This window comes from Agelaius phoeniceus, chromosome 1, assembly GCF_051311805.1.
Source record: "Agelaius phoeniceus isolate bAgePho1 chromosome 1, bAgePho1.hap1, whole genome shotgun sequence".
Taxonomy (NCBI): Eukaryota; Metazoa; Chordata; class Aves; order Passeriformes; family Icteridae; genus Agelaius; species Agelaius phoeniceus.
Window position 1 is genome coordinate 145,921,389 of NC_135265.1, and position 20,216 is coordinate 145,941,604.

At 36.6% G+C, this 20,216-nt stretch overlaps 1 protein-coding gene across 2 annotated transcripts in view; it reads right to left on the minus strand.

The window, feature by feature from the left end:
- The window catches only part of ADCY8 (adenylate cyclase 8), a 116,180-nt gene that overhangs the window by 65,330 nt on the left and 30,634 nt on the right, over nucleotides 1-20,216 (minus strand). For both annotated transcript variants that reach the window (XM_077189043.1, XM_054632042.2), the window contains exons 3-4: nucleotides 2,604-2,734; nucleotides 30-141 (exon numbers count right to left, since the gene is read on the minus strand). In XM_077189043.1, coding sequence (XP_077045158.1) covers nucleotides 30-141; nucleotides 2,604-2,734 — 243 coding nt within the window. The remainder of the gene's footprint in view (nucleotides 1-29; nucleotides 142-2,603; nucleotides 2,735-20,216) is intronic.

Below are 20,216 nucleotides of genomic sequence, written 5' to 3' on the forward strand. Positions count from 1 at the left end.
TCTTTTTGGAAATCAATTGTTTAACTCACATGTGCTAGTCGATCAAATCTGGCAAAGAGTTCATTCAGCATTCGGACCAGCTCCTGGGCTGACAGAGTTGTGGAAAGGTTGGTGAAGCCTTTAACATCTGCAAAAAGAATGCTAAAAAAAAGAAAACATATTAATATTTCACTCTATTTCCTTTAATTATTGAATGTTTTAAGTTACTTTCTAGCATTTTACTAGTGGAAGGATAATTTTATTACCCTTGAAGTAACATTACCTCTGTTCTATAGTTTTTTACATACTGGAGTACTGAATATAAATATTGAAGGAACTAAAAAAATACTACTAAGAGTGAGAAAATGTTTTGCCAAAAATAGGAGTCATGCTAGTCTAGATTTTCAAACCATACAAGTCTTAAATTCTAAGAGTACAGACAAATCTGTGATAGTCTTGATACACACCAGGCTAAGGCCAGTTTTATTTAGTGTCATTTTAGGCATGTGACAGAAGTACCTGAGTTAGAACTATAGTGTTCTCTTTTTAAGGTATGAATCTTTAATTGGATATTTTTTTTTCATTCTACTGACTTTACAAGGAGCCCAGTGTGATTGTACTTTGAATTTAGGTGTATCAACTTTTGTGCCTGAAATTGTGGTAGGATGTCCATTAACAAACTACTTGCAAACAGACTTCTAACCTGTGTTTGAACATCCAGTTATTTTTCTTGCCTTTTGGCTGCTCACTGTGCCTAGAATGCCGACATGTGAATATAGAGAAACATAAACAGACACAAAGTCTGTGGTGTGCAAGATACTGCCCAGAACAAAGCATGTAATAGCTCAGTAATTATTAGACAAAGAAAGTACTGGCTACCTTATAAAGCAGTAATGTTCAAAAAGACACACATCATTCTGGCATAAACCTGGTTAGCCCTTGAAAGTCAACCAATAACTGGTGTTACAATCTGAGTAGCAGAAGATTTTGTTTCACTTTAGCTGATGACTTGTGGTGAACAAGATCGCAATTTGGAAGTGTCTGAGAATTGCTAATGTAACCAATAAGAAATACAGTAATAATCAGGTTGACTGATAGCACATCTTCAAATGTATGGACTGGTGAAGGTTTGGGTGAGGTTTAAACAAGATACTTACAAACTTGGTAAGACTTTTACCAGTGAGAAGTAATAAAATTAAAAGGTAAAGTACCAAGCTACTCAAAGAGTAATGAATAGTAATAATAGACTAAATTTATAAAAATAAGATTTTCAAACTACTAGTTTCTACACTTTTAATTTTCAAACCACCAAAAATTTCTACCTGGATACTTTTAAGGATTTATATACCATTGGTTTAGGTAGTATTCAGTACTGAACATTTAGGAAACAAAATAAGGTGTATGAAACCTTGTTTTGAAAAGATCTAGTTTCTGGCAGTATGTATAGAAGCCAACCAGTATCTCTATTTTAAAGCACGCAGAATTTCAATTTCAAATCTCTTTCAGGCATAAAATATGTTTAGACTTCTCACCCTGTCTACAACCCTTTTCCATTAAAGCAAAAGGGCCATTTCTCCATATTTTTATTCTTCTACAGCAACACTTACTCTGAGTATGAAAAAGGTTAATGGAAGACATTTTAATTTAGTGCAACTCAAACCTTTATGAGGGTCCTTGATACTTTCAATCAGATTTAATAAAATAACATATCCAAGCTACTGCATGGGCACAGAAGCAGCAGATAATCAATTTATTCTTCTGTAGAAGTGCAAATTATATTTTATTGAACTTCTCCTGACAAAGTTATGTTTTGGTTTCTTTGAAAGGCAAAGTACATGCTTCCCATGCAAATATCTGCCACCATATCCATGCTTATTTTTCACTTCCTTCAATGATGATTTCAAAGATGGTCCCTCAATGATTTTCCCTTGTGTTTTGGGAAAGGCTTATGGAAAATGCTATTGGCTTAATAAAATATTCTGATTTACTGGAAATACAATAAAATCAAGATTATGTAATGTCATGGAGTGGAAGTTGATCATTCTGGTGTAAATGTACAATTAGGACTAATTACATTGAGTAGCAGCTCATAGGATAATTATTACCCTTCTGATAACATTTCAGGAAAGAAAAGAATTAGAGAGGAATAAAGATTAAGAAAATAATAATAAAACTGATTAAATGAAAATGGCTATAAAGCAGAGGAACCATATAACTGATTACCATCTTTGAAAACATCTTACAAGTCTCCATCTCATTTTTCAGTGTGTGGCGTGAGCCAGCTTGTGGCAGAATATGTGTCCAAATCTAGGCAGGGTTCCCCTTCCTGTTCAATCCTGACCACTTAAGTGAATTGAGGGTGAAAAAGTGAAAAAAAGTGAAAAAAAGACACAAATGGTCCAGATTCAGTGTTTAGTTCAAATGGGTCTTGCCATTGCCATGGCATCCAGCCATCCTGATGAGTAGAAGAAGGCATCAAAATGCTTCTCTGCTCAAATACTAAGCAAGGGTACATTAATTTTCTGATTTATGAATGAAAAAAGCAACAGAAGGGAAACTTCCAGACAAGAGTAATTTAGCAACATCTGAGACCTTAAAAATTACAGAAAGGCTACTTCACCCACCTGACATTCTCATAACGATGAATGTAGATCTTATGGAACTGGTGCTGCAAATGTTCATCTTCCACATTGGTCATGTCATTGATCATTTCCAGGACTACAAACCGTGGCAACACAGAGAGCACCAGTCGTTCCTAAACAAAGAGGAAACCAGTCTCAGTCTGAACTGGTATTTCACAATGCCCAGTTTAAGGATCTGGATAACTGGTTATTTAAGATGTGGCCCTCCTCTCTAAAAATTCTAGCTCAGGCCATTTGTGATAATTCACTTTATCAGCCTGAGTCCATAGTCCAAGACACCTTTGGTGTAGGTAAGGAAGAATAAAATGAGCTCACATGCAGCCATTCAAACCGGTCCTCTTAACTAAGAGGACTGGAGAACATATTCAACATTTCTAATTAGTTTTGTCTGTGTTTCAAGAACACTCAGGAAGAATAAACATTTGATACATATGTTTATATATATACACATGTTTCTACTAATATACTAATGTATATTAGTAGAATATCCATGTATATTAGTTTATTATTAGCATGCAAACACAGTGTATCAGTGCATATTAGTGTGCATATACTTCTAGTATTTGTGTATAAGAAGATATATCCACGGAAGTCCTGTTTCCAGCCCTGTCATAATATAATTAACCCCAGAATTTTCACAGAATTTCACCAAATATCCTGAGTGGGAAGGGACCACAAGGATCTTAAGTGACTGGCCTATATGGGGATTGAATCTGCACTCATGGTTATTAGCACCATGCTCTAACTAACCACATCTCAGTACAGCCAGGCAAGCCCTCAAAAAGTAATCAAGTTTTTTAATGAAAGCCCTAGATCATCCCCTGAGAGATTTTAGACTGGCTTCAGTGGCTCATCAGTTTAACAGCTTTGACAGATTTTTGCAAGTATCCAATCCAAATCTGTTTCTCTGCAAATTAAACCCTCTTTTTATCCTTTCAAATTGGGCATGGATAATTATTGATTGCTGCTTTCTCTGTAATAATCTTTCTGTACTAAAATACCGTTATTGTGTCCTCTTGCCATGTGTCTCTCTTTTTTTTTTTTAGATTAGAAAGCTTTGTCCAGTATTGGAATTTATCACTCCCAATCACTCTGAATCAAAGCTACAATTTTTCACTTTTCTTTTGCTTTAGAGGATTGCAAATACTGAAATTCTATTGAACTAAAGAAGAGAATGTTACTAGCATGTATGTAAGCTATTTATAACCAAATTTCAAACAATATTTTGAGGACTAGGATATGTCTAGTGTTAACCAGATACGAACTCCCAATTCAGGCACACATGTAGATTACAGAACACACAGGTGAATAAAGTCCTCTCCTCTCCTCTCCTCTCCTCTCCTCTCCTCTCCTCTCCTCTCCTCTCCTCTCCTCTCCTCTCCTCTCCTCTCCTCTCCTCTCCTCTCCTCTCCTCTCCTCTCCTCTCCTCTCCTCTCCTCTCCTCTCCTCCACCTTTTTCTGTCAAAGAAACTGATGTTGAATTTGTTTTGAGGCAACTTGATATCAGAAGGATATAAAATAATCTCATAGTATACAGGCTGTGTGTTATGTCCCTTCTCAGGGGTGAAATTCTTTTCAGAGAAAACAAGAAAAAACAAAGAGGAATGATGGGTGAAATGAGAGAGACAAGCAAACCAATCATGAAAATAATGATTTTTATGCCAGCAGGATTCAATGTCATGTGGATGAAATGTTGCCATAGATGAAACATCTGAATAAATGAAGGAATCTCTTCCTGGCTTTCATAGGAAGTGATATCACTACTAACTTACAGCTTTCTCAGTGTAGATCATGAAGAATTCTCACTCTGAGCAGTCTTAGTCAGCAGTTAGTAAACACTCTTTAGCTCTGATGGGAACACATTGTGGATAAACACCTCCATTTGTCTAGATGGCAGCACCAGCTGAGGTGAGCTGTATGTTTGTTTAAGAGGGGAGAACACAGGCTGCCACAAGCTCCACTGGAGCACTGGAGTGTTTCACCACTGCAGCACTGGAGTGTTACACCCCTGTCCAAGAAGGCACTCCTTCCTGCACAACATGCTGACAGAATATGAGAGAACTGAGAATCTCCTAATATTTAATTTATCCACCTATTCTACAAACTTTTGCTAAATAAAGACCTGCTTTTGTGAGGAAGAGACAAAAAATTATGTGAGTAATGTCTGCTATAGAGCAGGCTGTGAATTATAATGCAGCAAGATCACCCTTTATTTTGGGAAATAGCCAAGCTCAGACTTTCTGTTTTCATACTGGGTGGTTCTAATTTTAGCACATCTGCTTTGTCTTGGCTTTGTTCCACCCTTTCCACCTGGGAATTCTGCTATCCTTCATTCTTCTGATGTGTAAACACTGGATGTGATGCTTGTGATAGCAAGAATGAAACTAATCCCTTAGGAGGTCCTTCATACTCCTGCAAACCCAGGTTTCACAGGAACACCTACACCTCAGGTAGCTTCACTCACAAGTAAATGCAAAGAGCTGCTGATTGTTAGGCTGGGAGCTAGAAATGTTTTAAAAATTTTGTGTTCTTAGGCTGCCTATCATAGAAGGCAATTAGATTTTCTTATTCCTTCACTATTAAGATATATAGCTCACTATAACCAAAAAATAAAAAAGACTTCTGGACATATCAGATCAGTATTTCAGGGAGTTGTATGAATAAAGTGTCCAATGACTTCTTGTGAAGATACATTCAGAATAATACTAATTTTTTTCACTGTTAAAAGAAATATGTTATTTCCCAGCTTACCCATGAAGGATGGCAAAGTGGAAGACCATTTTTTTAAGGAGATATGAAGAAAGAAAGCAAACAGAAATACTGGTTTTTATTGAACTGTTTATGAAATCTATGATAAGTGAACATTTAAAAAAAGATCAGTTCCTTCGTACATTTATGGCTTAAATAGAGAATGTATTTTTTTTCCCCAAAAGGAAAATCTTACATTCCTCATTTGCATTCACCTAAGGGAGTATCGAGCAATGCCTCTAGAAAGTTTATCTAAAATAAAACATAGTTGGCTTGACACATGTTCACTAAGCCAAGAAAAATGTGCCTAGGACATTTGATATCTTAACCTTCATGCTACTCATTAAGGTAAGTTAAATGTTCTTGTCTGCACATAAGATCTGGCAATGACCCATAAAACTGAGGTTAATTACTTTGCCTCTGTAGCAGCCCTCCTCCATTAATAGTGAAGCGTGTGATGAGCCTTTGTTGAAATCACAACTGAAGGTTGATGAACAGCTCATGTCACTGCTCTGTGTGGTGGATGTTGTGCTAAGGAAGAGCACTGCAAGAAAAACAGCATTCAAGTGTGTATGTGTGTTTCTATGTATACTTTTTGAGGCACTTCAGTTACCATCAATTATCTGGTACTGAAGCATTCAAATGACAGAAATTTTTTTGCTCTGTGGGTGTCAGCTGTCCCTTGCTATGCCCAGCTACTCCTACATCACAGCACACTGACAAGATGGTGGGGATGCTGAACCAGGCTTCTTCTCCAAGCTGGGAACTGAGGTGGGCTCTAGTGTGGATCCTTTCCATTCTCTCTTCTCCTACAGCTGATTCTAGTGTCCTCTGGACCAAGTCCTTTTTCAGAGGTCTTTCACATCACTTTTCTTCAATCCAACAGTTAAGAAAGATTTTCGGTTATTTAAGAATGAGCGTCAGGTCACTCTTTCCTTGATGTAAAGATCCTTGCCACATAACTCCCCTTCAAGCTACTTAAATACTATTGCTCCTATTTCACAGATTTAGATACTGTGGCACAGAAGAACAGCACAAATGTGTGGAGGTCATGTACAAAAAAGCAGTAGCTAATCCCGGGGAAAAGAAAAATGTCATTTTTTATTATCTTCTGTACCTTACTATTTACATGATCAAAGATTCCTCACTTTTTTAGTCAGTCTCTCTTGGAAGGTATTTTCAGAGCTGGAGGGTAACACATGAGAAAAATTTCCTTTTCTTACAGAGAAAACCCTAATAAAATGTTATGAAATCTAGGGTGAAGAAAACTCCATCACCCAGATCTTTTGAAAGCTTACTAGTTCAGCATGGGCAAAGTGGAAGCAATTCAAAGCAACAGTGGAAGTGGTTTGAAAAGGAGCTGAGATATATTTGTTCAAGAGAAAAGACATAGAAGAAAGAAAATAGCAACAAAGGAATACTAGAAAAGAGCTGGTGAACTATTCTTCTAATAACAATTCATGACATGAATCAACCCCAGTGTTTAAGATGGAGCAGTCAGAGTTTAGAGTAAATAAATTTAAAAAGTACCTTTAACATGAAGAATTACTTTGGTAAAGAAAAAGAAAAAAACCAGTAGAAAACACTAAATGTAACAAATTGATGGTAGAATTCAGGTCTGCATTCGAGCACCTGAGTTTTGTGATTCCAAGGTAGTTATGCCCAAACTTTCCTTTCATCCAAGGAATCTGGGGAGATAATCAACTGAGTAAATTACTCCTTTGGTGTTACTATGGGTCCCTTTCGGTTGTGTTGCCTGTTTTGACTAGAACTCAGTCCATGGTAGTAGGAGCTCACAGATGTAAAGAGTGTGTAGTCACTTAGTTTAGGAGGTGACAAATATGGAGCTGACTCCTACCCAATCTACTCCTTCAGGAAAAGTTAGCAGCAGTGAAACAAATCCTGCAATGATAAGTAAATTAACTTCATGAGTCACCCACATCTACTTAAAATCCCAAGACTGCAATTTAACATTTATACTGCCTCTAAGGCCCATTTATTGTTTTATGCATCTGCAATAGTCATTCTTTGTTTCACAGCTTTGCTGTGGTCTGCATGCACTGATCCCTTGGGTCACTTGTACTGAAATCAGGGGGTACCAGTGCTTACAACTGCACAAACATAGGTAGGCACATTTATGGAGAAGTGGGGCATGTCCCTGATGAATAAATAATGACCTTTGCAGCAGTTTTTGAGAAGAGTCAATTAACCAGTGCACAAGACCTCAGTCTTGTGAATAAAAACCAGAGACCTTTACACTTGGGCTGATCAAAGAGACCAAAACTCCAACAAGAACAAAACATCTACAAGAGATTTGGGATCTGGAGGAGATTGCTAAGAGGAAGGTCAAACTCCCTGAGGTTTCTCTGCAGGTCATGTGAGGGAATCACCCTTGCAGGGTCTGCTGTCTGCAAAGGCTCCATGCACCAGCTCCATTTAGATGGCATAGTCTTTTCTTTGTTCCACATAATTTTTACTGGGGATGGCTTTGCCAAGGCACAAAAACCCCTCTTGACTGACGGGTGAATTCAGGTTTTGCTCTTCTTCCTCTGCATGTACCATCAAAAGGGGGAACCTACAGAGAAGATGTGGGAGTAAGTCTGGGTTTGGAATCATGCTGCTGATGGCTGTTCCCAAGTCACTTGTGTAAAACTGGAGTGGGTGTAGCCCAGAAGTGTTTAACTATAGATGCTCTAGAGAAACTGTTTCATATTTTTCATCTTGATTTTTAAGAATAATTTTTCCAGAACCATCAAGATTATCTTTAACAACAGTTACAATTTATATCAGAGGTGTTTTATTGTCTTAAACACTGAATTTAATAGGATGTGAAAAGGGCCATTCAGAGCAGTAGTTTTAGTCTTTCTGGAGTACATGAGCTTTTATTACATTTAAGGGAAGTCAATAAAAATTGCATTGTTTTGTACTGAAAATCTGACCATGATGAGAATAAATGCAATTATTGTAGATGTCACTCTAGAAAACGGAAATTAGCACCTCTCATTATGATGAACTGCTCTGAAGAGAAATTCCTTTGTGCTTACTAAGTGCACAATGGACAGTCTATTTGCAGCTGCTCTTTCTTGTGTTCATCAAGACAATAGGAGTTAATTAAAAAATACTGAAGGAACTGCAGTACCTAATTCATTCAGACTTGTGGGGTTATGAGGTTGCCTTTTAGCTTTTACTACTTCTGCAATGTTTGATATGAGCAATATCAACTTAGTTTTATTTTAATTCCAGTAATTAATATCCCAAATTATCCCATCCTTGGCTATATGTTCCATTTAGCTGTTTTCAAAGAACAAACAAGGCCAGGTCACACAGAAGGTCTTGGAGTCTCCTTTTGTTTAGCTTTTGTCTATGAAACGTATCTAGAATCTCAATCAAACTGATAATCCAGTATTTATGAGAGTGAATGAAAGTGAACACTTCATGAAAGTGCCTAATGAGACATGTTGCAAAGTTTGTGGCAATGAAAGTAGGAAAAAAGCTTTTTCCACACAATTCTTGTAGGAAGATGTTATTCAATTGTTTCCTCTATGCTGTTGTCCAAATCAGCATAAAACAATATACATAGCACATGCTGAAGGGAGGAACTGCAAGTCCTGCTGGTCCTTTGTTTTGGCTGGGTGGGGAGTGGTTTGATAATTCAACACCTGAAACCACATTACAAAATCTTGGCAGGGTGTGATGACTAACAGTCTACTGCCATGTGTAAGAGGAGGTGTTTTTTATTATCCAGTTGGCTGTGTGAGGAGATCACAATCTTAGTGCCTGCTTACCCTGCAGTTTCTGAGATGTAGAAGAATGCCTCCAGGGCTGCCAGTTTGGGTTTTTATGCCTTCCCAGTATAATTTTTGTTTCATAAATATTTATCTCATCCTGTAACATACTGGTAATTGGTAGAATAAGACTCCATGTCTTTTTTTTTCTTTTTTTTTGCATTATACTTGTTATTGCTGGTGCAGGTATATTTAATAAAAAATAATTATTCCTCTTCAAAATATTTACAAAAATACTTCAAAACATTTTTAGAAGCAATACAATTGATCATGAAGCTAACTGCTAACTGCAGGCAGTAATTACACTATGACACAGGTATAATGAACCAAATTGTCACAAGGCCACATGAACACCACTATCTTGCACAAGAGTGGGTGGGAGCACATCATGAAACAATCCCCTGATAGTGCTTTGTTTATCTTTTAGCTTAGGCAGTAGGATCTACAGGTCTCAGGTTAAGTGCTCTCAAATTAAGGGTCTATATTGAATACATACAATTGTTAACAATTCCAGGTCCTCTGAACCCTTACATATGATTTTTTATCTCCTGAATGAAGAGCATGTTAGATTTACATTTCACTGTGAAACCCAGACATGTTAGAAAGATGAGTGCTGAAAAGCAGGAGTTACAAAACAATTTGTATTACTGCCCTACCTTGTAGACATGAACATTTATCATAGAATCATGCAGTGGGTTGGGTTGGAAGGGCTGTTCAGGATCAGTCAGTTACCACCTGGCCATGGGCAGGAGAACCTTCCTCTAGATCAAGTTGCTCAAAGTTCCATTCAGCTTCCAGTCAAGGGGCAGACACAACTTCCCTGGGCAACCTGTTCCTGTGTCTCACCACCCTCACAGTCAAGGATTTCTTCCTAATAGCAATACCAACCTACTCTCTTTCAGTTTGAAGCCATTCCCTTGTCCTACCACTATATGCCCTGGTCTAAAGTCCTTCTCCAATTCTCTTGTAGCCCTTTTAGGCACTGGGATGTTCTATAAGTTTTCCCTGTGGGCTTCTTTTCCCCAGACTGAAAAATTTCTAATTTCTCTTCCTGTCTTCATAGGAGAAGTGCCCCAGCTCTCTGATCATCTTCATGACTCTCCTCTAGATTTTCTCCAATAGGTCAATGTCCTACTTATTGCTGGGGATCCCTGAGCTGAACAAGTGATACTCTCCAGCCCCACAGTAACCCATTAGACTCATCTAATAATGGAAAGTTATATTTTATATTCTTAATGTTGTTTCTTCCAAATATCATGATGATTTTTTAAATTTATTCTTTATTAAACAATAGTGGAGAAGACAAATATTCAGAAGAAAAATATTTATATGGAAATAAGACCCATATTATGACAAAAAGCTTTGTACTATCTTCTGGTGTATTGGCTTCCATAAATTTCAGTTAGTTTGCAAGGAAGGCCAGAGTCAGAGCTAAAGAGCAGGAGAGAGGCAGACACAACACTGATTTCATAATAACATAATATTAAGCTTTCCTTGTTTTACTAGGATAGAAAATGATCACAAAACAGCTCCTACAATTCAAATTTGTTCTAAAATATCAGAATGGCACCATCTGACTTTAATGCTTATTGTGCTGTGTTTCTCTGGAACAGCTTTGACTTATCTGCTATTAAATCTTCATTAAATTCTTCTGTACTGTTTTTTTTTCCTATTGATTTAGATGTCTCTTTTTCCATTTTGTTCCTTGTTTTGAGCTGTTTTGAAAATCTCTAGACAAATTCAGTAAAATACATATCTGTGAGGAGTACTCATGGCAGCTAATGGCACAGAAAATATCAGAAAGAAGGCTTTTGTGCCTTTTATTGTTCAGCTTTCTATGACTAAATCACTGCAGACACCAAGATGAATAAGAGCCACAAGGTCATATTTTCTGGTCAAAACAAGGGATGCACCTTGTCATAGGATTACAAGACTCCAGTACTAAACAGAACAAGCAGGATAAAACTTCCTTTCAGTAGGTGGGAGAAATAGTCACCTCCTGAAAATCAAACCCCTTGGAATAGGCTTGTAGATGGGAAGTTGAATACTGGTGATATTGTTGCATTTTGTCCAACCTGGCAATGAAACTAGAGAAAATTTTAGTAAAGAGGTAATATAAAAGGGGATCTTTAGTGAAGACCTTCAGGGACAATTATGGAAAGATGTTCACAAAAGCCCTCTCCTGCAGGGATAAGTACACATTTATAGGTTTTAGGAAATTAGCATAATTGATAAAAAGCATCAATTAGGAGGACAAAGGGTGATGCCATTCCCCCCCAGGTCAAACCCCTTCTCTGGAGCCCTCCCTTCAGCACTGGCTGTACTTTGTCCATGAGAATGGATCTCGACGAGTTGTTCTTGGCCTTGGTTCCCAGGAAGATCCAAGAGAGCACAGAACCTTCTACCTCCTGGGGCTTGGAGATCTGGAATTTGTTTTGTCTTTCTGCTCATGGAGAAGTACTGGGAAAACTAGCTACTTATACAATAGGTGACAGAGTTACAAATATATGTGTGAAGAATACAGAGAACATATAAAAGAAAAAGAAGGCAAAACCCAAATGGCATCAATATGAAAAACCATTAGCCTATTTAAAAATGTTAATCCAAATATTCTATTTTACCTTAAATTACCTCAGTAATGGCATCAGTAACTTATCTCTGTTTATCTTGGAAGTGGTACTGCGTGGTACTGCTTATGGTAATATGATTTAAAACCATTACCTGGACTACAGAGTCCCTCTATTAATTAAGCATCTTGTAAGGACATTAATTTTAGAGTCTTCCTACAGTCCTTTTAGGGCACTAAGGGAAGTTTCTTAGTACATTAAAAGTTCTGATCCTGAATGAGAAACTCAGAGCAGAGGCACTAACTTGAAGAATTTGGAGCTTGGAGTTCTTTATTAAGCCAAGAGGAATGTGTGACAGCCCAGCTGGTAGAAGTCTCATTACTATAGGAAGCTGAAACTATTTCATTCCCCTTACTCATTCCATCTCTGTCCACTTCCCTGATGCATCAGCGAGGGTCACTAGTTGGTGGCAGCTCTGAAAAAAGCTTTTTTTCTTTTTAGACACCTCTCTTTAGCAAAGAGCTGAGAGCACAGGAGACACAGGCCACCAAAATCCTGTCAGTTTCATTCACTATTGACCAGCACAACGTTTGAACAACCTGGTTTGGAGATCAAAGTACCTCACAGGAGTTTTATCCTCAGTGAATCCAAAATCCATCTACTAGGAAGGAGGTTTCCTTCTCACTAAATTCTTCCAAGGAAAGCTCCCATGCCTGAAGATCTGATACTGGGATTTCTCCCCTATATGAATTGCCCTTCGGGGTCTGACTCCTATCTCTCTGTTATTGACTATAAATCTCATTATTCTGTTTGAGCCCATGTGACAAATCTGGATTTGCAAGGAATAGAAGAGAAGGAAGCAGATAATTTTTGTCTTGATTTTACCTTAGATTTCTACTTGACAGAAAAATATGGAAGTTAGGATTTGATGACAAAAAACAAACACCAGCAGTGAATGTGAAGGCACTACATATAAACTCTGACTTTACAATCTTTGGATTTCTACTGCAAATGGGTTCAGTAATGGGGGGTTTTGAGAGAAGGTGTAGTAAATATACATCCTGGTATCTACAGAATCATAAATGCATGTAAATATTTCTTCCCCCCAACAATAAGGAAGAAAAGTCTTCTATTTGATTTAGAAAACAGGTCACCTACTAAATCAAAATATGGAAATGGATTATGAAGAACAGTATAAACATTTCATATTCCTTTATTTTTTGGATTAACCAGTATGTTATACTTAGAGCTTGATCATCTAAGTGCTGATGGAACAACATGAAGAAAAAATTTCAGTGGCAACCATGGTTCTTTAGAGAAAGGTACTAAGATGAAAAAGGTCTGGACAAATGTGAAGCTTTACTTAGAATCTCACAGTTAACAAATTGGTTTCTATCAAGAGGAAAAAAAAGCCTAAAATGTAGTATTTAACCAGAGGTTTACATAGTTGTTTTTTTGTTTTTTTGTTTTTTTTTTAATTGTTAGTTTATTGTTTGCCCTTTAAAAAAAAGGCTCAGTTATTGTGATCATAATTTTAAAATATGAAGCACATTAAGCTATTTTTATAAAGACCATGTGCTCTCTAAAATTAAGATTATTCTTTTATTTTTTAAACTAAATCTAAGCTTTATCCTCATACCAATTCACAGAGATTTTAATATTCTTACCACCACCATATATACACAAATGCACACACACACATATATCTACATATGTACATACATATATATATATACACACACAAGACTTCATGGTGCTTAACCCTCTTAAAGTGTCCTTTCCAATCCCAGTCCAATCTGCTTTTATTTTAGAGGTTGCAAAGTACTGACAGTTGATTAAATTCTAGCTTTGTGAGAGCTTGATAAAACCTACATACCATGTAAGCTGCTTTAAAAAATTAAAAAATGAAAGCCGAAAAACAAACTAGAGTTCATCAATCTGCAGAGAGCTTCTTAAAGCTATGGGAAACAGAGATTCTTGCAGGGGAAAGTGTGAAAAAAAATCCTCTGGAAGTAGAGGTAGAAGGAAACAAATGGTCAGAGAGAACAGGTTTTTTAATGGAAAAAGAGATTAAGCCAGGATTACAGTTTTTCCAAAGATCTCAGGCAGAAGAGACTAAATATGCCAACAGCAGATTTTCTGAAGACTAAGGACTGTCTTCTTATTTTCTAGCTCTGATACCCATACTAGAAAGACAGAATGTGTGATCATACCTAGAAAACAAAACTATCCTCTTCTCACCTGGACAAATGGTCCTTTCAGGTGGTAAGATCATCCTTTATGCCAATCAAATGAAACATTATCCAAACTGTTTTGACTTTCCAAATGAGCTTTAATTGGATTTGTGGAATCCCCTATGAGAAACAGCTTACCTGGAATGCTGGTGCTCAGTAAGCCAGTGGCAGGACTTGCAGGGAGGAATTGTCTGTAGGGCACTGTCACAGGGGACTCTTCTCATTACACCATTTAATGTAGAAAAGTTTTTCTTCTTTCTCCCCACTGATCTGACTCAACCCATAATTAAAATTTGCAGACAGCCATCTTTGTCCCACCTTGATGGGAAGCATCCCTGGAAGCCCAGTGGATAAGGTTTGATACCAGCCTGGGTCCTCTGGCCTGAATACTCCTTGAAGACTGGGAGCAGGCAGTGCTTGCTCCCCACCTTCCCTCCTGCCTCCAGCCTTCACCTCCATTTCCTCTGCCAGTGTGTTAGATGCCCAAGAACATTTCCATAAGAATTAAGGAAGATGTTAAGAAGGACCTTTATTTTCACATAAGAGGACCTTCTCCCCATGGAATCAGAAATTGTTTCTGCAGAGAAATGGGCGTGCTTGCTGAGGGCTGTCTTGGAAAGGGATTTAAACAATACAACTAAAAAGATTAATGTGTTGTGGCTTTAGTAACTTCTTGAACTATCTGCACTGAAACAACACAAATGTAGTGCTAAAATTAGAATAATTTTCTCCATTTGGCTTGTCAAGACTTAGAACCTGGAGGATTTGTTTCTGATTTAAGTTCACACCCTCCCAATAGTTTAACACAGCAAGAGCTGAGCAACCTTGCTGGCGAGCTCTGTGCAAGAGGTAAAACCTGCTACTCTGAGAACAAGAATGAGAACCTCTCCTGAGGATGAATGCAAAAGTCAAACATATATGGACTGTTTTCCCCTCTGATCTCAAACAACTTCTATATCAAATGTTATTAGGTACTCTAAATCTACTAGAAATAATGCAAACAAAATGTTTCAGAGAGGATATATATTGGGTTTTCTGATCATCTGTCCAAATCCCAGGTTATTCATGTTAGTAAGATACAGTTTAACAAATTTCCTTAGCTTGAAAGCAGCCTCCCATCCCTGTTTTTCTATTGCTTTGTCCAGGCTTCATTAGTGTCTTTGGTCTAGAGCAGTCTTGGATAGGGAGTTGATGTGTGGTCATGACACCAGAGAAATTTCTAATTACTACTAAATGCCTTTTCTGTGAATTGCTGTCCTGCAATGTTGTGATCTTATAACAAGAGATGGGGCAAAGGCTGGACTGATTTTTATAGTCTTGTAGCTATAATAACTTTAGCTATTTAACTTTTGTGATTTTCCTTGTATAGTCCTTTTAAGGCTTCATTTGCAGCTTCAGTTAGTCAAATATTCCTGCACAATTTTTATTGCACAACAATATTCCTGATTTCACTACACAATAATTGTTTTCAGATATGTATAACTTGACATACGTATGTGGGGTGCACAAAAAGTCAGCATGACAAAGTTATCTGAGGGACTCTTTATAACTAAATTACAGTATTTCAGGGTTTAAAATATTATGCAAATTTCAAGTAAAGACTGGAGAAAGAGCAGGTCAGGACATCTGATATATATTGAAAGCAATTCTACATAAAGTCATCATTTCAATATGTGTCTGGACTTAATATGTCATTCATTTAAAACTTGGGGATTTTTTATCCTGAGAAATAGAAATGAAAAAGAAATTTAATGCAGGTTTCTGCTCTTCATTAAGGAATTTTCACAGCATTTTCACAATGAGGGAAATTATATAGTCATTGGTTTTGAAAGGTTTTCAGCTGCTAATTAAGAAAGTGAGTTAGACTATCTATTTTCATTGCCCAGATATGATGAAAGCAGAATTACCTGCTGTGTACTTGCAACAAAATCAAGCAAAAACAGTGTCTTTGAAGTGTTCACTAACAAAGTATAGCACTGGTTGTCAACATTTTTGATATCAAATAAAAGTATTAAATCAAAATTTCAAACAGGTGGTAGCAAGTTATGATATTGTTGGAATAAAATGGATTTGTGAAAACTGAGAGCCTCATGTTTTTTTATATTCATAATTGCAATGTTTTGAAAATGAAATCAGAGGACATTTTTGGCGGCCATATTTGGCTGCTTGGTATAAATACATCCCTTAAGAACATGCTGCTAACCACAATTCATTAGAAAATATTTAAATTCATTATTTTATCAATAATGGCTAAACAGAGGCTATTTTTACCACACATTTGTCTGTGCTGCCTCCTGCAGCTTGCTTCCCTGATACTTTCATCTTTTGATGATAAAGTCTTTCTGGTACTCATCAACTCCTTTAACTATGTCAAGCTCTGAAATGTTTTAGATTTTCACAAAAATTTTAATTTTTTAATGAAAATTAGGAAATAATTAGACACAGATGTTCCCTCAGTTTTACAAGGTGCTGGGATTTCCAAATGGTGTCACACAGATAATACCATACAGGTAAGTGCATAAACATCATTAGCAATGACTGCTGGAGTAATTCTCCTTTGTAGCCACACTGCTGCTCATTTTCATAATAGAGTAATTAGTTAGGAAATTCATTGCAATTGAAAATGCTAATATGTACTTCTAACTACCCCAGGTGTTTAAAAACAAAGGGTAACAATAGAAAATCAGATCCTTGACGATCTGAAAATACAACTGAAAATCCTGACTTTCTGAAACACTTCAGAAAATTTTGTCTACAAGTCTTGTGGAGAGTAAATGGGGATGGGGGAGGAAGAATGAAAAAAGATATAGGAGCTTTATTGTATGTAGACCTTTGGAAATAAACACTGGAAACTGAGTCACTTCAAAACTGGTGTCAGGTTGTTCTGGATCAGCCAAATTCCATAATGTCTTTTGCATCATCCAGGTCTGCACTGCATTCTCCTCCTTCCTGTACAGTCACTGAATGAACTGCAATTGCTGTAAAAACTGAACTTGCACCTGAAGATATTTTCAGTGGAAAATGAGCCAATGGAGCTAATTCAGATTTACAGAGGCCATAGGCCCAGACATTTCTGAACAACACAATGGCTGTGACTGTCAAACTGAAAACTTCACAGAAAAAATGAAATAGCTCAAGGAATTATTGAACCCTGAAAACCCACAAAGGGAGACACTGCTGGAAGATAATGGCATCTGGGAAACACATGACATCCAAATTTCAGGTTAGAGTAAGTTGAAGAACAACAAAAATGTTTATTCATCCCTAGTGGGATTTTGGTGATTTCACCTCCTATTTTCATCACTCCTAATGTAATGGTTGCAAGTGAATAAATGAAGCTGTTTTCACTGAAAAAAAAATCAGCTCATATACATGAAATGTATCTGGAAATAGAGAAAAATCTCTTGTTTTTCACCAGCAGCAGAAGCTGACACAGTAGAAAGTTTATATTTGTATTCCAGAAAATCTACATATATTCATTAGAGGATCCTTAAAACCCTCTGACAATGAGAGATCCTTCCTTGTCACTATTATTGTTTCCTTGTAAACCTCCACATTTCTAGTGGCACCTCTTACTTTTCTCTAAAACAGATTATAAAATGTTTGTCTCACAGTTGGGTGACTTTCCATGACTGGTTCTTTCAGGCATTGCGCAATAATGCATAATGTAAGCAGTAGCATTTATCATTATTAGAACGACAGAAGATTAGAGATTATGAATCCAAGGGATATTAAGAAAGTGGAAGGGTCATTTTGGGAGAGCAGAAACCTAATTTCTTGGTTTTAACAATACACAATAATGAATAGAAGTATATCTGAATCATTTCTATAACTTCCACAATTACATAAAATTGGAGCCTTGTTCTGTAATTGTTTATGGACAACCACACCACTCCTTGTTGTAGTTTAAAACTTATGTTGTTTTGTTCTTACTTTAATTTTACTGGTTTTATAATTTAAAAAGTAAAGAAAAAAACAAAAAAAACAGACCTTACAGGATCTTTCTGGCGAGCTGTCCCACTTCACATGACATGCCATACATACAACATGTCAATAAATTTAAATTTTCTATTGCTTTCAGTTGAAGAAGAAGAAGATGTGTGAAGACGAAAGAAGCTTCAAGAGATTTAAATTAAGTCATCCACTACTATAAAAAGTAGCAGGACCACCACTGAAAGCAGCAAAACATTGTCCTTGCTGTAAGTACCCTTTATTTTAAACAGTTTATGGCAAGTGAAAGGAAAATAAAATTAAGCAGAATAAACTTGGAATTCCTGGAAGAATTACACAAATAATTATTCCTCAATTTTCCCTGCAAATTATTGTTCATCAACAATATTTCTAGAAATTTTTAGAAGACACATCACAACTATCACCCTGCACACTCTTTTTCCACCTTTTTCCCCCCTTCAAAGGAAATTAAAGAAATGGAAATAATTTAGTAAACTTTAATCCTTACTTTTTAAAAGTTAATGTGCATTAACAGGAAATAGGTTTTTTTACATAAATCTGAAGTACAGATACCATTTGTCATGCAATATTTTTCCTCAAGAGAGAAAAGTGCTAGCAGTCACTTAATTACTGCCTACATACTAAGTGAGCATGAACAAGCTGCTACAAAAAATGGTCACCTAAGATGTGACTTTGTCCGTCTTCTTAAAACAGAAAGGTTTAAAAATTGCTTAAATGAGATGCTACTCCAGAAACAAATGGAAAAATAGAATGCTGAGGGAAACAGTCTCTCAACTCTTCAAGATGTTCCAGTATTGGAATATTTGTTTAATGTTGCTGTTCCAAATACAAATGAAAAGCTGAAATGTTTATTAAATATTTTCATATATAGTGGCATCCATAATAACAAATTTACAAAGTTGCAAGAAAATGAATCAGAAATATTTCAAAATGTTTTCTTTTTATATAGTAACTTAATATTTAAAAAATTTGAGCTAGTTTATTATAAATTAAGTTTCAGAAGAGATCATTAATTTGGTGTCCTTTTGTCTGTATTTTTCTCCTGTGGGCATTTTCCTTGGCCCAAGGACACTTCCCCTTATGCATTTGCAGTCATGTGATGCCTGTGACACACCACTTTGTTTGGTTATAGGTGAATCTCAGCTGCATTGAGGTAACACTCCAGGAAGTTCTGCCCTCAGGGAACAACACAGCCCTGAAACCTTGCAAAGCACAGGGCCAAGACAAAATTCACAGTTCAACCTGACTTAACAAAAACAAATATTTCTGATCCAACCACTACTTCCCCCTTCTCAAAAAAAAAAAAAAAAAAATCTGCCCACCCAAATGGAAACTCTGTTTTCATTTTCCTGTAGATAATAAAAGTTCAGCAAAATTGGATTTCTCAAAATATTTTTCTTTGTACTACCTTCATTTTACATGACAGGATAAAATAATTCTAATGGGAAAACCTCAGAATAATATGGAACAAGGAACCATTTTGTTAGTGATACATAGTTTTTTACAATGAACTCTAGAAAACTATGGTCAAAGTAAAGCTTACAAACTGATGGTTTATGAAAAATAAGGCAAGAAGGAACAGGAAAAAAACCCAAATACCCCAAAATCCACAAAAGGCATGAAAATATGATCCTGCAGTCAAAAAAAGAACAGAGCATCCCAGATAATATCCCTCAAAGTCTTTTCAGTCAGCAATGGCTGCAGAGATGTTCTGGCAGAGATACCTGGCATTACTCAACACAGTCATGTGTTTTGAGTCATTAAAGTCCAGAATGGGACATCTTCCTAGAACTCTGTATAAGAGCATGACTTTCAGGGGGCAAATTAAATAAATTTAAGAAGCCATATACATATTTATACAGCAGGGCAAAATGAAAGGCTAAATTCATCTTAGAAGGATACAGCAATGCAACATATGTGATATGGGTGCTGCTCCCTTGGTGCAAAATAATAAGCAGCAGATTTCTTTTTCTTCAATACTTATTTTGGATCACAAAAGATGATTACCTAAGATCAACCATACCAGTTCAGATCAAAAGTGCACCTGACCCAGTTTGCTATTGCACACAGTGGCCAAAGGTTGATTTTTCAAGAAGAGTTTAAGAGCAGAGAAACAGAACAGTGATACTTTGCTGCAGCTGAAAAAACCCATCTATGAGCCTGAAGGGATGCTTTAGTATTTTTTCTGCCTAGATGGACTTCACTTCTATGAACTTGCTTAGTTTTGAAAGATTCACAGAAGTAGTTGGATTGGAAGGGACCACAGTGTGTCATCTGGTCTAGCCTCCC